General features: G+C 35.0%; 1 protein-coding gene across 1 annotated transcript in view; it reads right to left on the reverse strand.

Annotated features, from left to right (window-relative positions):
* LOC131847539 (dystrophin-like) overlaps window positions 1-19603 on the reverse strand; it is a 669707-nt gene that overhangs the window by 98583 nt on the left and 551521 nt on the right. The window contains exon 8 of the mRNA XM_059197122.1: window positions 14270-14436. Coding sequence (XP_059053105.1) covers window positions 14270-14436 — 167 coding nt within the window. The remainder of the gene's footprint in view (window positions 1-14269; window positions 14437-19603) is intronic.

Consider the following 19603-nt stretch of genomic DNA (forward strand, 5'->3'; position numbering starts at 1 on the left):
ATGTTATTTTGGTGTATGTACTGTACATATATTCATATGTATGTAGTAAAAAACGATTATTACAATATTACAAACAGACACTTCTTTATTTTGATATATGTATAGATAATATCCTTGGACATAGAGACAAACTTTCGCGTTTATAATATTCGTAAGATGTTTTAATATTAAAACGCGATACCCAAATGAATTCCGTTTATGATGAGTTCTTTCGAATTACGTCTATAAGTAAATATTTGTAGTCAAAGAAGAAACAAATTTTATTGATGTTCGATAAACATCTCAGGAAAGGTTTACGAAGATCCCCGCGGGATCAAGAAAAAACCCGTGCGTTTCGCGAGTACTCCCAGGGATTTGTATAATAAAGGCACAGGTTAGTTGATGAAATATCTACTTATATAAATAAATAACCCGTGGACCGACGATCTGGTTAAGATCGCTGGAAGGCGTTGGATGCGAGCAGCGCAGGACCGATCGTTGTGGAGATTTTTGGGGGAGATCTATGTCGAGCAGTGGATGTCTTTCGGGATGATGATTAGGATGATATATGAGTTTCTTGTCATTTGTTCTCATCTCGAAATCATTCCGAACTGACGGTAGATTTGACATATCATAAGAGTCTGTAATAGACCTACATGAATAATGATATTTTTAATTTTAATTTGAATATGTAGTTTTTGTCACTATTATTATCGATATATCGATCCCCTCCGATCGATCCCTCGTTCAATTCAAACGGGGATCGAAATTACGACGGCCTGAGACGAGGTTCGAACCCGTAGGTACCCTCAGACTAAAGTCGTATCCGTCAGGCGGGTGTTGGCCTCAGCCGCTCCATAAGTCCTTCCGCTGGTTTGGAGTGCTATCTGCACTCGCGCCCTATCGTCCGGTGAAGCTGTAAAGGCCAGCTGCGGCCAACAGCATTAGAGCAGTCCGAAAAAAAACTTATTATTATATTATTACCAGCAGGTTTTGCTCATTATGAAACCGGTAATAATTATAGTATACAAATGTATGTATTATTGAATGCACTCGTATGTATTTCCATACACGCTCATACACCGTATTTACTCTATGTACAATTACCTAACGCTGCACTAATATTGATTGAAAGCAAATCATTGCAATATCCAATTAAATTATGCGATATAAGCGCACTGCTTTCAATTCAGTAATTAATTGCATGACTTTGGTTTCATATTGAAATCAAAATACCGAAGCTAAGTGGTAGGTGTGAATAGGGGTGTGGGGTTCGAACTTCATCGTACTCCCTTCTACAGTCCTTGTTTTCTAACTCTACTTTGAAAAAATACTACTTAAAAAAAAAGAGTATAAGTATGTATATCTATCAGTTGTCTAGTACCAATAACACAAGCTCTGCTTAGCTTGGAACTAGATGGCGCTGTGTGAATTGTCCTGACATTATTTTTTTTTGTTTAAATTTAGCCTCTATGCTAACTGAAAGCACAAGATATATATATAAATCAATATTCGGATATATATATAATATATATCCGATATATATAAATAATCATTCGGAGTATTCAGTCACTTGCTAGTTTCAAAGTCTCTGTCAAATCCCACTTTCTTTCCCTTTAAGTTCATATTGTCCTCTTTGTCTCATAGTTTCCTTCATATTTTCTGAAGATATGTACATTATTAAGTATATGTATGTATACGTATGTTTATATTTTATTATATATATATAGATATATTTAGTACAAATATATTTATGTTCATTACGTGCACCACCTACTATTTTCTTATCTTAATGTTACTTTCTCTACTGGAAGTCTGGAAGAGATTGCTTAGCGATAAGACCGCCTTTTGTATCAGTTTATGCATTATATCATTTTGTGTGTTTTCTTTGTCTGGTGCAATAAAAAGTTTAAATAAATAAAAAAAAAATCAATATTTTCACATACAACACTGTAACATTGAACCCCAACCACAGGACAATTTATTTTAATAACGTACCCAGCGACGACACAGTCAGCGACTCCGCTGTAACTGTCGCTACACAGTCGAACATGAACTCTGACACGATTGTACAGAGTTCAAAGTGATTTAACGTTAATATTCACGAAATGCAGGGAATTCTGTTGGCGGTTAACCGCAATATTTGCAATGTTATTAATATGCGAATTAATCACTGATACGAATGAATTTGCTCATCATTACATAGTATAAAACAAAGTCGCTGTCGCTGTTTATCCGTCCCTATTTACACTTAAATCTTAAAAACTACGCAACGGATTTTGAAGCTATTTTTTTTAATAGATAGAGTGATTCAAGAAGAAGGTTTTATGGGTACTAGACAACTAATATAAATCTTTAGATTTTTTTATGAATACATATATAATATATATAGAAAACAACCAGAATAATACAAACAACTATACTCATAAATACAAATATTGGCACCGTGCGAGGAATCGAACCCGCGACTACCGAAAGTAAAAGCGGTGTACTAAACCACTAAACCACTGAGGCCGTCTAAATATTTATAAAATAACCTATTTTTATGATAATACTAATATAAATGTACAAACATACGTATAAACGTACAATATAGGTATGCACCGCTAACGAATTTCAATTGAAATATGCAGAGTTTGCTATTTGAATAACGCATGATTGAATTTCCCGAATATCTCCTAAACTTGCAACAGTCCTGTGTTAAGAGAGGAATTTATATTCTAACTGCTATGAAAAAAACAAAAAAGGTAATGTTTGTTCTATAAGATAACTAGCTACTTGCCCCGGATTTGCACGGGTGTACATGTATTTGTACATATAAACTTTCCTCTTGAATTACTCTATCTATTAAAAAAACCGCTTCAAAATCCGTTGCGTAGATTTAAAGATTTAAGCATACATAGGGACAGACAGCGACGGGTGTACATGTATTTGTACATATAAACTTTCCTCTTGAATTACTCTATCTATTCAGAGCAAAAAAAACCGCAATCTTAAACTTAAATTAAAACTGTATAAAACAATAAAAAAAAAAAATTCAAAAATTAATAATAAAAAAAGGATAAAAATCACGTTGCGTAGTTTTAAAGATTTAAGCATACCCTATGTATACACTGTAGATAGACAGCGACAGAGACTTTGTTTTATACCATGTAATGATATTAGATAAGATTTCTATACATCTAAATATATATAACTCAAAGGTGACTGACATAGTGATCTATCAACGCACAGCCCAAACCACTGGACGGATCGCGCTGAAATTTGGCATGCAGGTAGATGTTATGATGTAGGCCTCTGCTAAGAAAGGATTTTGATTAATTTTACCCCCAAGGGGATAAAATAGGGGATGAAAGTTTCTATGAAATTTTGTAAGTTTTAAACTTTGCATGCTTAAAGCTACTATGACGTAGGCATGCACTAAGAAAGGATTTTCAAATTCCACCCCTAAGGGGATAAAATAGGGAATGAAAGTTTGTATAAATCTTTTTAGATTTTCGACTGATGGAACTGAAATTAAAGATTGGAGCTACTATGATGAAGACGTTCGCTTAAATAGGATTTTGATAAATTCAACCCCCATGGGGATAAAATAAGGGATGATGCAGGATGTAAATGTATTAGTTTGAACCTATCAGTACCCAATGGACTGAATAAATTAAGATGAACGAAATAATTTTTAGTTCTTAAGGCTAAAAATAAGGCTAATCGATAATATATGTCCCATTTAGTCGACGTGTCGTCCGACACGTCGACTACATAGTCTATCCGATGTCACGTGATCAAAATTGCCCGTCACCCTCGTGGTAATATATGCGCATACACGTCTCCGCCGCCGTCAGTCCGTATGTCATCCCTTTATATACCCGTAACATGTTCCCAGACCAGCGCTACGCCTATATATGTTTACTTACATTAATATTTCGTTATTATGTGCTATTTCGCAAACTCTACTCGATAAAAAAATGTAGAGCCAGCGCTTAAAAATTTACATTACGTTTGTTTGACGATATAAAACTTTGTCTTTGACGGCCTGGGTGGATTAGCGGTTAGCACACAAACTTAATTTTGATGGTCGCGGGTTCGATTCCTCGCATGGTAACATTTGTATTCATGATGATATGACTTTTTGTATCTCTCTGGGTGTTTACTATGTCTATTTCTGTCGCTGTCTGTCCCTATGTATGCTTAAATCTTTATAAACCCAACGGATTTTGAAAATGGGTTTTTTAATATATATATAGTGTGATGCAAAAGAAAGGTGTATATAATAATATATAAGACATGTACACCCGTGTGAAGTCGGGGCGAGTACCTAGTAAATGTATGTATTATTCTATTACCATATTAAATACCTTTAATAAAAAAAAACATTTGTAAGCACTCAAAACCGTAAATATTTGAAATCGCAAAGAATAAAAAAATGTATTTGTATAAAAGCAAGTGAAACCACATTGTTGGGCGCACAGAATGTGAAATACCTGTGGTAAACATATCAAACGCATCGTACCACTCTGTGGTAATGTTATCGAGTGGTAAAATGGAAAAAACAGCGAGGGCGGACTCGTCTGCCTTTAAAGAGCTCAAACGAAATACGAGATGACTAACGAGCTCGAATTCTAACCACAGTGAATCTTTCTGTAGGGATGGGACATATATTATCGATAATTATTATCGACAAGTTGCGAAGTAAAGATTGATTAAGTATGGACAGAGTTTTTCTCTTACGTATAAGATGTTATGATCAGGCCGTATAGACGGCAGAGAGGGGCTGAGGGGGCGGCACACATCGTTCGTTTTCCCCACCGATCGATCCCCTATCCAATTCAACGGGGATCGATGTTACGACGGCCTGAGCCGAGGTTCGAACCCCTAGTGGTGCCCTCAGACTAAAGTCGTATCCGTCAGGCGGGAGTTGGCCTTCAGCCGCTCCATAAGTCCTTCAGCGGGTTTGGAGTGCCATCTGCACTCGCCCCCTATCGTTCGGTGAAAGGCCAGCTGCGGCCAACAGCTATAGAGTATTCCGAAAAGAAAACGGTTAATAGAACAGTACTTAAATTCTCGCAACATACGCCCTTGTACGCGTCTACCAGTTATTTATATATATTTTGTAAATTAAACACAATAAAAGAGTTGAAGGAATAAACCCTGTTAGGAATATTACAAGAACAATTTGGTGACCCTTGATCTACTCATAAACATGTTATATATGTAGAAAAAAGGAAGAAATCATTTTTTGCCAGCCATTACAGAGCACACATATACGGAGAGCGAAGAGCTAAGTCTTAAAGAAAATATTTAACATAAACGTGGATGTAAAGGGGAAGGACGACTGAAAAAAGATTATAATTATCATAAGAAAGAGTCTCAAAGTGACTCTAAATAATGCAATAAAGGCAGAATAATGTAATGTAATGTAGGTTGGACTCGATTTTCCGCAATCGGAATCCATTTATCGTATCTCCTCAGTTTCAAGACACTCTCCTTGATGTGAAGCCAAATCTCGAGCTCCTTGGCGTTGATATATCCAGTGACGTTCAGTTTTGCAGTCATTTGGAGGACAAGGCTAAAACTCAAAAAAGCTTGGTGTGCTCAGTAGAGTGAGACGGTATTTCACGGCGGCCTATCGCTTGCAAATATATAAGGCGCAGATCCGGCGGTATATGGAATACTGTTGTCATCTCTGGGCGGGAGCACCACAATACCAGCTACTTCCATTTGACCGCAAGAACTGAGCAGCCAGAATCATTGGTAATCAACGTCTATGTGACAGACTCGACCCATTGGCTTTGCGGCGAGATATTGCATCTCTGTGCACTAACCGCATATATCACCAGGAGTATTCTGAGGAATTGTTCGCATTAATACCAGCTGCTGAGTTTCACCACCGTACCACCCGCCGGAAACTAAAATACCATCCTGATCATCTAGATGAATGGCGGTCCTCCACAGTGCGGTTTTCTAGAATTTTTTGCCACGTACAACCACATTGTGTAATCACCTTCCAGCAATGGTATTTCCGAACCGATACGATATTTTTTTTATTGGGGGCTATTACTAGGTGCAATGACCTGTAACACTGCGACCTGTATAGATCTATTGTGCTCGCCCGTTTTCAAAGCTCGCTACCTAGACCCGTAAGGGTCAAGAATTGAAGTATATTCATAGGAGCGATGGTTTTTTTCTCCTCAGGATATAGTGTATACTTTCCAAAGGAGATATTTCGTTTATGCATTAGAGGGCTACAGCCACATAGGATGTGCAGTGACGTTTCCTCTTCTGCTTGGCCATAGAATGTAAAGCGGTATGTTAAATCACTGAGGCTGTCAAATAAATATAATAATATTTTTATCGATATTTGATATCGACAATAGATCACTATTACACTCATCGTAAGTGGTCGCATAACGACCTCGATAACGAACTGCGGTGCATTGTTATCGATAACATGCAAAGCAATTGTATCGATAGAGTCAAGTGCGGTGCTGACACATTTTTTTTATAATCCAGCTATTGTAGTTCTCCTTTTAGAAACTAGAGATCATTATTAGGTTTTATTCCACAAAGAAACAAAATTGACTTGGCTTTCCATCCATAAACTAGTTTACCATTTCCGACAACGAAATTCTAATTTAAATAGAACAATACTGAGTCGAAATTACAAAAGAGCATTTTTAGATAAAGTTTAAAAACAAAAATTGTATTTTAATTGTAATTGTAAGTCATTATTGCTAAATTATGTAAGTATTTATGATAGACTAGCTTTTGCCCGCGGCTTCGCTCGCGTTAAGATGTATTATTATTAATTAGGTATAGTTATTGCGGCTTTACTTTTGTTTCCTTTCTTAGGGGATGCTTACGTCATAGTAGCTTTATGCATGCAAAGTCTCAGCCCGATCGGTTTAAAATTGACAAAGTTTCATACAAACTTTCATCCCCTATTTTATCCCCTTGGGGATAAAATTAATCAAAATCCTTTCTTAGCGGATACCTACGTCATAACATCTACCTGCATGCCAAATTTCAGCCCGATCCGTCCAGTGGTTTGGGCTGAGCGTTGACAGATCACTATGTCAGTTACCTTTGAGTTATATATATTTAGATATTATAGATGTATATGGGTAGATAAGTATTTAAAAAAAAACTGAGCGATATCTTGCCAACAAACAGTTCTGCAGTTTGGCGAGTCAATGTATAAAAATTACTGTACTTATCTTTGTTAAATAAAAAAAAACTGTTATGTAACAACAAACACTATTATCCTAAATTATCAAAGACTAAATTTTGGTTGGATCCTATATATTGGGCAGGGATCCACTAAAATACACTAACTAACTAAGTAACTATACAGCAAGTGAACTATTTTAATTACTGGCGTCCAGTTGAACCAACTTTGCGAAAGCGGCCGGATTCCGTCTATGTACCTCACTCGGCTTTAGATTCGCATGCTGAAAGTTTCCAAGCGATTCTGTTTGGCTAAACATGTATGAGATGCGCTTTTTTATTCGTTCTAAGATCGTATTTCGTGACTGTTTGTTTTTTGTAATAGAAAATTTTGATAGAATTTTCTTTAAATTTAAATTAATGGGAACTGACAACTTTCGCTATATCTATACATATAAATAGAATAGAATAGAAAATCATTTATTCAAATAAACTTACATTGAAGCACTTTTGAATAGTCATTACATTTTTTAATCTACCGCTCGTTCGGAAAGCTGATGAGACAGCTTTCCGAACGAGCGGTAGATTAATAAACTTGGAGTGTCTGTTTGAAATATTGAAATAACCGTTTTTTACTACACGCATATGAATATAAATACGGTACATACATCAATATGTCATTTTTTACAATTTTTGTCTATCTGTCTCTATGTCATTTCGTTCCGGCTAATCTCTGAAATGGCTGTATCGATTTTGACGGGACTTTTTTTTGGCAGAAAGCTGATGTAATAAGGAGCCACCTAGCCTACTTTTATTTTAGAAAAATAAAGTTAAATTCCACACGGACGAAGTCATGGGAACAGCTAGTAATGAATAAAACGACGGCTAGAATAGAAAAATCTTTTTACAAATAAATCTAAGCATTTTGAATAGTCATACGTATTTTTTAATTTACACCCCCTCAGATCGATCCTCCGTCCAATTCAAACAATCAAAATTACGACGGCCTGAGCCGAGGTTCGAATCCCTAGCCATGCACTCAGACAAGTATCCGTCAGGCGAGAGAAGTGACCTTCAGCCGCTCCATAAGTCCCTCCGCTGATTTGGAGTGCCATCTGCACTCGCCCCCTATCGTCAGGTGAAGCTGTAAAGGTCAGCTGCGGCCAACAGCATTAGAGTAGAAAAAAAAACACATTCGAAGAGCTGTCCCATCACAAAAAGAACGAGCAAGAAACTTGCAACACGCAAGTTTCTTGCTCGTTCTTTTTGCGTGTTGCTGTATTAAATAATTGTTGTAACTTTACATTTTTAATTTGAAATGAGTATATAAAATTCTCGTGTATTGTGACACGAGAATTTTATAGTTACAATGACATGGCTTGACAGATTTTAATGAAGTTTTATATGCACATTTAATAGCTCTGAGAATCGGGTACTATCTTTTTTCATACGCCTACGGAATCTATCCACTAACATTTTCTTTATTTTTGGACAATATTTTTTTTACTATATGGCGTTAAAAATATATACAACCCTCAATTTTAACCCTTCTATCACCTATTTTAATTTATATGCCAAAACAACGTTTGTCGGAACAGCTAGTAATGTGTAAATCTTAAGTAATGTATAAATGAGATAGTCCGCGTAAGATCGGTCCCTGCTGCTCAGTGCAGCGTCACACCGGCTGCATACAAACAAAAGATCTGAAAGCATTCAACTCCCTCGCATTGTGCTTGAAATAAGCCGTATTAGCTACAGCACAGTTACTCCAGTTATAGCCGTGCAATACAGACAGACAGTTGCACCAATAATAGCAATTACTAAATGCTTAACTATAGTCTGTTTATTAATCGCTGAGACAAAATTAACTGATGTAAATGTCAAAGTTTCAAATAATGTTCCCAGATGTAGTGGGGTAGTGCTACATTTGAGATATATCTATCATCATCATCATCATCATCATCATCATCATCATCAACATCACCATCATCATCATCTGTTTCTTCCTTATCCCATTTATTTGTGGTCGTCGTAATATGTTTTTCTCTTCCATTCATCCCTGTTCGCAGTCATCACTAAATCATCATATTCGCAGTCATCATAATACGAGAGAATGGTTTTGGCTTGACATATCTACTCGTATTACCAAACAAAACAAATCTTAACTAATTAATAACAAATCTTCGTTGAGTTGTAATTTTTAATTTTAGACGATTTTAGACGATTGGGGAATGACGGAGTGCGAAGTCTCTGAGGACGATCCAGGAGGATGATCCCGGAGAGGATACAGTGGCAGAGAAAAACAAGGAATGTTTGATCTCAGCTTCATGTGAGATACATAGCAAGGAAGAAAGAGAGAGAGATGGAGACGATTTGTTTTAGGGTACTACGAAAGTTTGCACAAAATGGAGACGCAAAGTCTTTGAATAAAGATAGGCCGAATGTTGAAGAAATAGAAATAGAAATAATGTTTATTCAAATAAACTTAACAGAAGCATTTTGAATAGTCATATTTTTTTAATCTACCTCTCATTGGGACGTAGACACATCACAAGAATGATTGAGAATCTTGCGTTTTGCTCTTATAGATAAATGTTGTTCATAATTGCATATTTGGGAATTTCGTGTGAATGTAAACTGCCAAATAGCAAAGTGGGCATAAATAAATTAATAACCATTTGAGTAACAAAATAAATCAGTCACAGTTATAGAAGTTCTTTTGAATAGTCATATTTTTTTTATTCTACCACTCATTCGGAACGCTGTTCCATCACAAGAAGAATTAGCGAGAAATTTGCGTGTTGCTCTTTTAAAGAAATGTTGTTCTAATTACACATTAACAGGGATTAGGCATGCAATAAACGTGTTACTCTTTAAAGAATACTTACATAGTAATTTTATTACGTGGACACTCCACTTAAGTATAGCATTTGGCATTTAAAATAGTGCGTGATCCACAACCGATGATGGGTATTAATTCTATCAACATTATTGCGTATGCTTCCTGCTCTGAAGGCCACAGATTAAAAAGGTTGTAGCAACTTCAACGTGCCATATAGTCAACCGACTTAAGAAAATAAAATGAGGATATCCTGAAGTTGACATTATTTCTGTTTGAGGATTGAGGTACAATTTTTTTTCCTTTTTTTTATTGGTTTGTTTGGGCTATTGTCAGGTGCATGGACCTGTAGCATTGCGACCTACATAGATCTATTGTGCTCGCTCTTTTTCAGAGACAAGAATTGGAGGATATTCTTAGGAGCGATGGTTTTTATCTCCTCAGGACAGAGTGTAAACTTTCCAAAGGAGATATTTCGTTTACGCATATACTCAAAGGTGACTGACATAGTAATCTATCAAACCACTGGACGGATAGGGCTGAAATATGGCATGCAGGTAGATGTTATGACGTAGGCATCCGCTAAGAAAGGATTTTGATTAATCCTTCCCCCAAGGAGATAAAATAGGGGATGAAACTTTGTATGAAACTTTGTCAATTTTAAACCGATCGGGCTGAGAATTTGCATGCATAAAGCTACTATAACATAGGCATCCCCAAGAAAGGATTTTGATAAATTCCTCCTCTAAGGGGATAAATTAACGCGAGTGAAGCCGCGGGCAAAAGCCAGTTATTATATAAATTTCTTTCCTTTAAAATCCCTTCAAATATTTAGTAGGGAAATAAAACTTCAGCAACAATATTTTTAATAGATCTCTCTTTCATAGATTGCTTTTAAATATTTATTACTCTGTCTAACCACTGTCAGGGAACTTATAAAGGAAATGTCCAAAGAGAAAATTGGGTGAATATTTTATAATGCTCGTGTAAAAGGTTTTTATACAGAATTTTGGTTGATTGTAAATATTTGAGATGGCAAATCTTTACGGACAATATTTATTCGTACCGAACCAACCAACCATTCATAACTTTTTTTACACAGCGCCATCTAGTCCCTAAATGATTTGAATCTGATCAAATTGACGGGCTCGGTGATCTAGCGGTTTAGCCGACCGCTTTACTGTTGGTCGCGGGTTCGATTCCTCCGCACGGTACCAACATTTGTATTCATGAGTATGATTGTTTGTATTGATCTGGGTGTTCTCTATATAAACTATGTATGTATATACAGTAAAATCTATCTATGTATTTGTATCAGTGGTCTAGTACCCATAATATAAGCTCTGCTTAACTTGGGACTAGATGGCGCTGTGTAAATTGTCGTGAGACATTATTATTATTTATATATATATATATTTTATATATCTCTTTTAGATGGACTGACAGACTTTTTACTATTAATATCTATACTAATATTATAAAGCTGAAGAGTCTGTTTGTTTGTTTGTACGCGCTATTCTCAGGAACTACTGGTTCGAATTGAAAAATTATTTTTGCGTTGGATCCATTTGTCGTAGCTATATAACATTACGCTAAGACCATAATAGAAGCGAAGCATCAGTCAAAAAATATTACAAAAATGGGGAAAATTATTCATATTTGAGAGTTTCACCAAGAAGAATATAGACAGTTTCAAAAGAGTTAGTGATTGCACCAATAAAAGCTTACGTAACAATAACAAACTGATTTTACCTAAATGTCGTTTTGGCTAAAGTTAGTAATTCGTTTTATGGCAATTGCATAAGGTTTTACAACAAAATACCAGAGTCTGTTATAAATCTGCCAGAAAAAAGATTTAATTGTCAAATAAAACAGTTCCTTTGCAAAAAAGCTTACTATAAAATTTAAGAATTCGTTAAAGATAATAATGTTTTTATAGAAAAACTTTAAATCCATAGCACTGACAATATTATGTAATTACACTAATAATGAGTGCGTAGAGATTTCTATGTTGATTATCGCATAGCTCTTACTTGTTATACTGTAATTATTTATATAAAAAAACATCTATTAAAAAGAGCAACACATAAGTTTCTTGCTCATTCTTCTTGTGATGAATCTGCATTCCGTATGAGTGGTAGAATCAAAATATGACTATTCAAAAGTGCTTGTAATGAGTTTATTTGAATAAAGATTGTTTCTATTTCTATTTCTTCCGTTGCGTGAGCTGAGCGAAGTCGAGGGCACAGTTAGTTAGGTATAAAGTTACTATCTGCATTATTTAATCTTTGATATTTAATCAAAGGAGTCTCTGCGCGTGATCACGCACAATTGCTTACGAATAAATCAAGTATTGATGTATGTTTGTATGTATACAGCTTCTCCGTGCCTTTGTACGAAGGACGGACATCCTGATATTATTATATTGATGTTGAATAGAATATTATTATGAAGATATCTTAACAACATCTATAACAAGAATTTTGTTTGGTTAAAAATTGGGACCAACATGACAGAAAAGGTAAATAGTTACTACTAGTAACTATATTTACCTTTTCTGTCATGTTGGTCCCAAGTTAATTTTTTTTTAAATTGGGATCAACATGACAGAAAAGGTAAATAGTTACTTACTAGTAACTATATTTACCTTTTCTGTCATGTTGGTCCCGTCATGTTCGTCCCAATTTAATTTTTTTTTTTAAATTGGGACCAACATGACAGAAAAGGTAAATATAGTTACTAGTAATTATTATTAAAACATTTCAAAAATGGCGGTCTCTAACTTGTATAAAAAAAATACAGACGTATTTGTAAATCTTCTTTTTTTAAATCGGTTATTTATTTATTTACGTTGCGTTACCAATTATGGTATATCAATTAATTAATTCACACACATAATATGCACCTTTTAGGGACTGCAAAGTGGAAGAGAGGCGGACGTTTTATATATTAAACTCATCATCTTGCAAGTATTCCTCGATTTTGTAATAAGCTTCGAATTTGTCAACGTTTGTTTTAATTGGATAATAAATTTATTATATTTATTCTCATTTTTTATAGTATTAGAGGTAATTTGTTGTATATTTTTATTGCCATGGAATAGAGGCCAGAACTATGTATTTTTTTTTTATGACGGGTTGTAACAGAGTTAAAAATATTATATTCATTTTTACTTTGATTGAATATTTAATTTGAAAGAAACGTTTTGATATAAAAATAAATAAACAATAATAGGTCACCATTGCTTCGTATTTATTTCATTATAGTTATTATTTTCGATATGATAATATTCTAATATATAATAAGTTTATTGTGCAAAAAAAAAACAGTTACAAAAATGGACTTAGCTAAGGTTCTATATCTACTATATATAGATATAACTTCACTTTTTATACTAATTTAAAATTTTTATGTAGACAAATCGATTGTATATTAAAAAGTATATATAAAAAAAAGAAGAAACAGATACAATATTTAAGTCTCAATATAACATTATGTCAAGACAAGAGCGTAGCTCTTAAATAATGAATGAATGAATGAATAACATTATGTCACTGAATATATAGAAGGTGTAAAGATTTTTAGTACGTTAAAAGACACTCAACATTAATAAAGTAAGCTACAGAGAGCGCCATCTGTTAATTAATTTCAGAACTACCAACACCCAACAGCACATATCGATGTTAGTCATTATTGTTGGATACAACTAACAGATGGCGCTTTTTAATATAATAAAAGGCATCAGTTAAATGCTCAGGAGTTTCTATGAACAGAAACTTTTGTTTATTCCGTTTATTAATTAGATATATATTGTTTTATAGACTTTTATTTATAAATATGTGTATATATTAAATTTTAATGTTTACGTGTTAGTTTTAAAGTAACGAGTTGACTTTTGTGTCATTATATTCTTGATGTATCTATATATGATATTATTGAATGGCTGAAACTTAATTTAAGTACTTTTGAATAGTCAACAATTTTTTTTTAAATCTACCACTTATTTGGAAATCTGTCTCATTACAAGAAGAATAAGCAAGAAACTTGTGTGTTGTTCTTTTAAACAATCCTTGTAAGTTCACATTTTACAAGTCGAAACGTGTGAATATTAACTACCAACCAGCACAAATTTCTTTAGGCTCAAATATAAAAGCACAATACGACTAAATCAGTCGTAGTGATAAGAGCAGACCAGTGCCTACAAGCAGCACTCGTTCACTAGTATGATGGACAATCTAGCGTCATATTAATAGATTTAATGTTTTTTAAGTAAAAGTAGCAACTAACCTGAACAGCATCATCCAAACATCTTCCCCACGCGTCGCTCCTGTCCACCAAAGAGTTCCACTTGTCCGCCAACTTGGCCACCTCGCGCCGGATCGATCGAGCAAGCTCGCGAGCTTGTTCCTCTGCCGAGCGGTAGCCTCTTGAATCGCCTTCACTTTCACGGCTCGCTGTTGAAGGAAATATTTTTTTTATATATTTAATATAAAAAATCTTATGAAAATAATATCTTTTTTATAACAGTCAAAAACAATAATTTTTTTCAATGCAGCGTGAGAAGCTAGTAATTTTATTTCTTCTGACGACCTCGATGGTCTAGCGGTTTAGCACTGTATTACTTCCGATGGTCGGGGTTCGATCCCTCGATCAGACAAACTTCGTACAAACATTTATATTCATGAGCATGATTGTTTGTATCGATCTAGGTGTTTTTTATATAAATTATGTACAGCGATGATTACAAAAAAAATTAGGTATGTATACATTTATAGCAATCAGTGCCTATGTATGTATTTACAAAACAAAAACTTATTTCACTACTAGTATCCATAACTCAAGTTCGGCTTAGCTTGGGACTAGATGGCGCTGTCTGAATTGTCCAGGGTTATTATTATTGTATAAAGGGGCAGTTACCCTTACTATTAGGTAGTCAGCTACTTGCCTTCTAGTCACATTTTTTAAAAGTATACAATGCAAGCAAAACAAAGTTTCTTTCACCAGTTCCTAAAGGAAACTCACCCGCGATTTTAAACCAAGTTTTCAACGAATAGTCTAGTATTACCTAAACTCTGTTTATTCTAAGCACGCTTGTATACCCAGATTGCAGGTTCCAAATTTGTAGCATTATATCGGAAGTTAAGACACTGACCATAAAAACTCCAAGTTTATAAAGTTATTCAAATCAGCGCCATCTAGCGGGTATTATGATACAACTTTAGCGACAAGATGGCGCATTAAAATTTACTGCCGAATTCTTGCGTCGAAACTAAATTCTAGTTTTCTGTAGTCACCTTTGAATTATATATATTTAGATGCTGTTGCGGACTATGACAAAGACAATGTAACAAAGTGAGATATATCAAATAACATGTATATAAAAAAGAAGAGTTTTAAAAATAAACAATTAAAAATAATAATAATATCAAAAGAGTTCCAGGCGATCGGTCTACAACACTTAGGCTAGGCAACCGTCGCTGGGGTCGCGGTAGATTGCCAGCTCGATCCTGTAACCCTGGCACTATAGCGGCGAGGAGGAATATCGTGGGGTTTTTGGTAACTACCCGTCCGTCCAACCCCTGAGACGGGCAGGTCTCTATAAGAGGATTTTTCCCAAGTAAAAAAAAAGATTTACGAAAAAAAACAGCAAACAATGTCTCAGGTATCAGATACAAACGCAAAAATCGCGAGATTCTTTAATAAATAATACGAACTGCAGGCAATAAGTCGGCAAGTAAAAATGGTGGTCATCAGAGGGTTGTATCACGTCAATATTCGCCGTTCATCGACAAAATGACGGTTCTGATTAGGGTTGGCGTCCGTTTCCATGAACATATAAGATTATTTATCAATAACCAAGCCAGGGAACTTTCTTGTTTATTATTTTTACTTTTATATTTGCCGCCACAATATATGTAGTAATGGACTTTATATAACATATATACTAGTTGTATCAAGCTGTGCTATTCGCTTTATCATCATTACATATATAACATAACATTACATGTATAAAATATAGTCGTTGCAGATGTCTGACCCTATATATGCTTAAATCTTTAAAATTACGCAACGGATTTTGAAGCGGCTTTTTTAATAGATACAGTGATTAAAGAGGAAGGTTTATAGCCGGGGCGTGTAACTAGTTACTGATAAAAACTTGTTTATAACTCTGATAGAAAATCGACATGAACTATCTGTGGAGCCAATTTCATTCAAATTCCTATTCATTTTTTAATATTTTTTTATTCTTCTATAAATTAACAATTGCAATAAAATAGCTAAAACTAGAAGTTTTCGGTTAAGTCATAAAAAAAGTCAGGTCTTCTAGAAACTATTTTTTATTTCTTTATTTTTTTCTTTTTGACGAAAATGCATTTGCATAGGCTGACTACTATATTCTCCCTAATTTAATTTAAAAATTAATCTGTATTTTTGTAAGCATCTATAGGCTCATTTAAAAAGAATACGAGCTGAGTTTCTGGTCAGTTCTCATCTCAAAATCATTACGAACTGATGGTAGATTTGACATATCATAAGAGCCTGTAATAGACCTACATGAATAAATATATTTTGATTCGATTTCTATATATATTCTATATATAAAGAGTTCTGCAAGCGAATAAGTAACCCTATCAATAATGGAGCCCCAATTTTTCAAATTATCGTCCGCTACGGCGTTTGGGGACGCACTTTTATTTTCGAATTTACGACCTTCCTCGCTCGAAGTGAGCCAATCAGAGATCGATAGAAAACTGAAATGTCTTACATTGCACTAACATTCCAGTTTGTTGTTATCAAGAAAATGATGTTTGTCATTATATTTTTATGTCGTAGTTGCTAACGATTTGTACATGATATAACTATACATGATATACAATTATCCAAAGACACGAAGACGACTGCGTGGTTAAAAAGTGCTCAAGATACCAAACTAGATCAGAAGTAGGGGCAGGTCATACGCCACTTATCCCGCGACTCCGGCTATAAGCGCTTCGTCGGGATACCTTGGAGGTTTTAGCGAGTAGGAGTCTCACAGTATCCACTTGCCTCCCCCGGGGCGGGCGGGTCTCCATGAGCGATTTTCTCCAAGTAAAAAAAAAGGTCATACGCCACTTGGTGGCACAATATTAAGAAGCAGATAGACTACGACAACATTCCATGCTATACTTTAGAGTAAATCTTGGCAGGTAGTTTATTTTACAACCTGAGTATGCGCTGGAGGAAACACCTCTAAACTCCTGACATCTGCTCATAATGCTTGAAGCATTAATCCAATTTTTTACCTTGATTTATAAATTTAGTCATTATAATTTAGCTCGTAGGACAGATGGCCGTTGGGGCAGTAAAGTCCTCGAGTGGCGACCACGGACCGGAAGACGCAGCGTGGGAAGGCCTCCAGCAAGGTGGACCGACGATCTGGTCAAGATCGCGGGAAGGCATTGGATGCGAGCAGCGCAGGACCTATCGTCGTGGAGATCTTTGGGGGAGACCTATGTCCAGCAGTGGACGTCTTCCGGGCTGTGATGATGATGATGATGATGAGTCATTATAATTATTTGAGAAAATATTACAAAAAGTTAATATACCTAAAGTCTTTATATTATATGTATTAAGCAATTTAAAAAGAGCAGAAGCCAGTGTATCTAATACTTCTTTCAATAGGAACACTTCTTCAGCAAACAACATTTATTTATTCCCATTGAAAAACAAACTTCATTCGGAACCTATTAAAGTTCTTTTTAAATTCATTCGCGCCTTGCTCCACAGAGACTCGAGTATTCAGTTGTATTAACTTTCGTATTATTTGAACGACTTTGGATTTCAGTTCACAATAAGTACCATCGACTTTTTATTTAGCTCCGATGAAATTATTTGCAAACATATAGATGTTTGCACAATTTTAATGAGCAAATGTTGTAAATATTTATATGAGCTGAATTGCGGCTTTTTTATCTTCGTTCAGGATTTATATTGTGTACTACTTCTGTGGAGGATTCCAAATTATTTCTATAAATCTCAAATATTAATTCTCACGTAAAAAATATCTTGGAGCTAGCAATTTCAACTATGCATCGATTATCGCACACGAGTCAAACGATTTAGGGAAGTCTGTGTTTTAGGGGTCACTAAGCTATAGTCTAAATTCATTTAGATCTCCATTGACTTAAAAAACAGACAAATTAAAGTCGTATATCAAGGCTAAAGGACTGAATCAATAGTCACCGAATTTACTTTTGCCTCTCACGCTATTAGTTATATTAAGAGAGATGACTATGTTTTCATTAAGGATTATGCGATTAAATTTTGTAAAGTGGAATTTTAAACCTCCTTGGAGCGGATTTGGGTTCCGTTTACATACCCTAATATGTAACCAATCAGCCAATTATGAAAAGAGTTCAAACTCTACAGCGCAATATTTATTACGAAACTTTTTTAGACATTCAGATTTTGGACTCTCGGGGAGAACTTTTCTATGACCACAGGTTTTGTATTCTCGGGGAGATCTCTTGGGGAGACCTACAAGATTTTTTCTTGAAATCTGATGAATGCGTCATTATAAACTAATTGATTGTGTTCAGCTTTATCCTTTACAGGTGACCTATCAATATTATCATTTAATATTGTTGCCCAAATCACCATGTCGTCAAAAATGTCGTTTAAAGCCGTATAAATCATGAATTACCATCTGCATATACAAGAAATCGTCTCTTTAAATGAAAAGTTCGAATATAAAACGTTAATTCTCTTTTATTCTAGTGTCACCTCCCACCTTTTGTTTTTTTCTCCTCTACCCAAAGGTTGCCTGGAAGAGATTGCATAAGCGATAAGGCCGCCTTTTGTACCCTTTTATTTTAATTACTCTATTAATGTAATTTTCCTGGTGCAATAAAAAGTATATAAATAAATAAATAATCAATCAAGCTTGATGAAACTCAACGATCATCGAAGCAGAGTAGATGTGGGGTCAGTTAAAACAAAGCTGCAAGTTGCACTCAGTGCTATTACGGCTGGCCCGGCTCCACTAATTGTGAAATCCGATTGCTGACGGATCGCAATCAACCTAGTTGATATTCAGAAGGAGATGTTAATGGGTGCGACGTCCAATCAATTGCCAATTGGTTTTAATGGCAGCGATCAGTGATTTACCTTCTTTTCTGTTCATCATTCTGAACTGACGGTAGATTTGACATATCATATGAATCTGTAATAGACATATATGAATAGAGGTATTTTGAATTTGAATTTGATTCTTTTTCTCTGTAAGCCGACCTCGGTGGTCTAGCGGTTTACTTGCTATAGTCGCGGGTTCGATTCCTCGCACAGTGCAAACATTTGTGTTCCTGTAATATTTGTTTCTGAGTGTTTTCTATGTAGATATAACAAGTAAATAAGCTAAACATTTGTATCACTTGTAACATCAAGCACTTATAACATCAGCTCTGCTTAGCTTGGGACTAGATGGCGCTGTGTGAATTGTCCACGAATCTATATTCACAAAAGTGTGTATTAAATTTCTATTCTTATACTTCTGAACTAAGTATAAAAAACATCTATTCAAAAGAGCAACACACAAGTTTCTTGCTCATTCTTCTTGTGATGAGTCTGCGTTCCGAATGAGTG

This window comes from Achroia grisella, unplaced genomic scaffold, assembly GCF_030625045.1.
Source record: "Achroia grisella isolate CSIRO2021 unplaced genomic scaffold, CSIRO_AGI_Agris_v1 utg537, whole genome shotgun sequence".
Lineage (NCBI taxonomy): Eukaryota > Metazoa > Arthropoda > Insecta > Lepidoptera > Pyralidae > Achroia > Achroia grisella.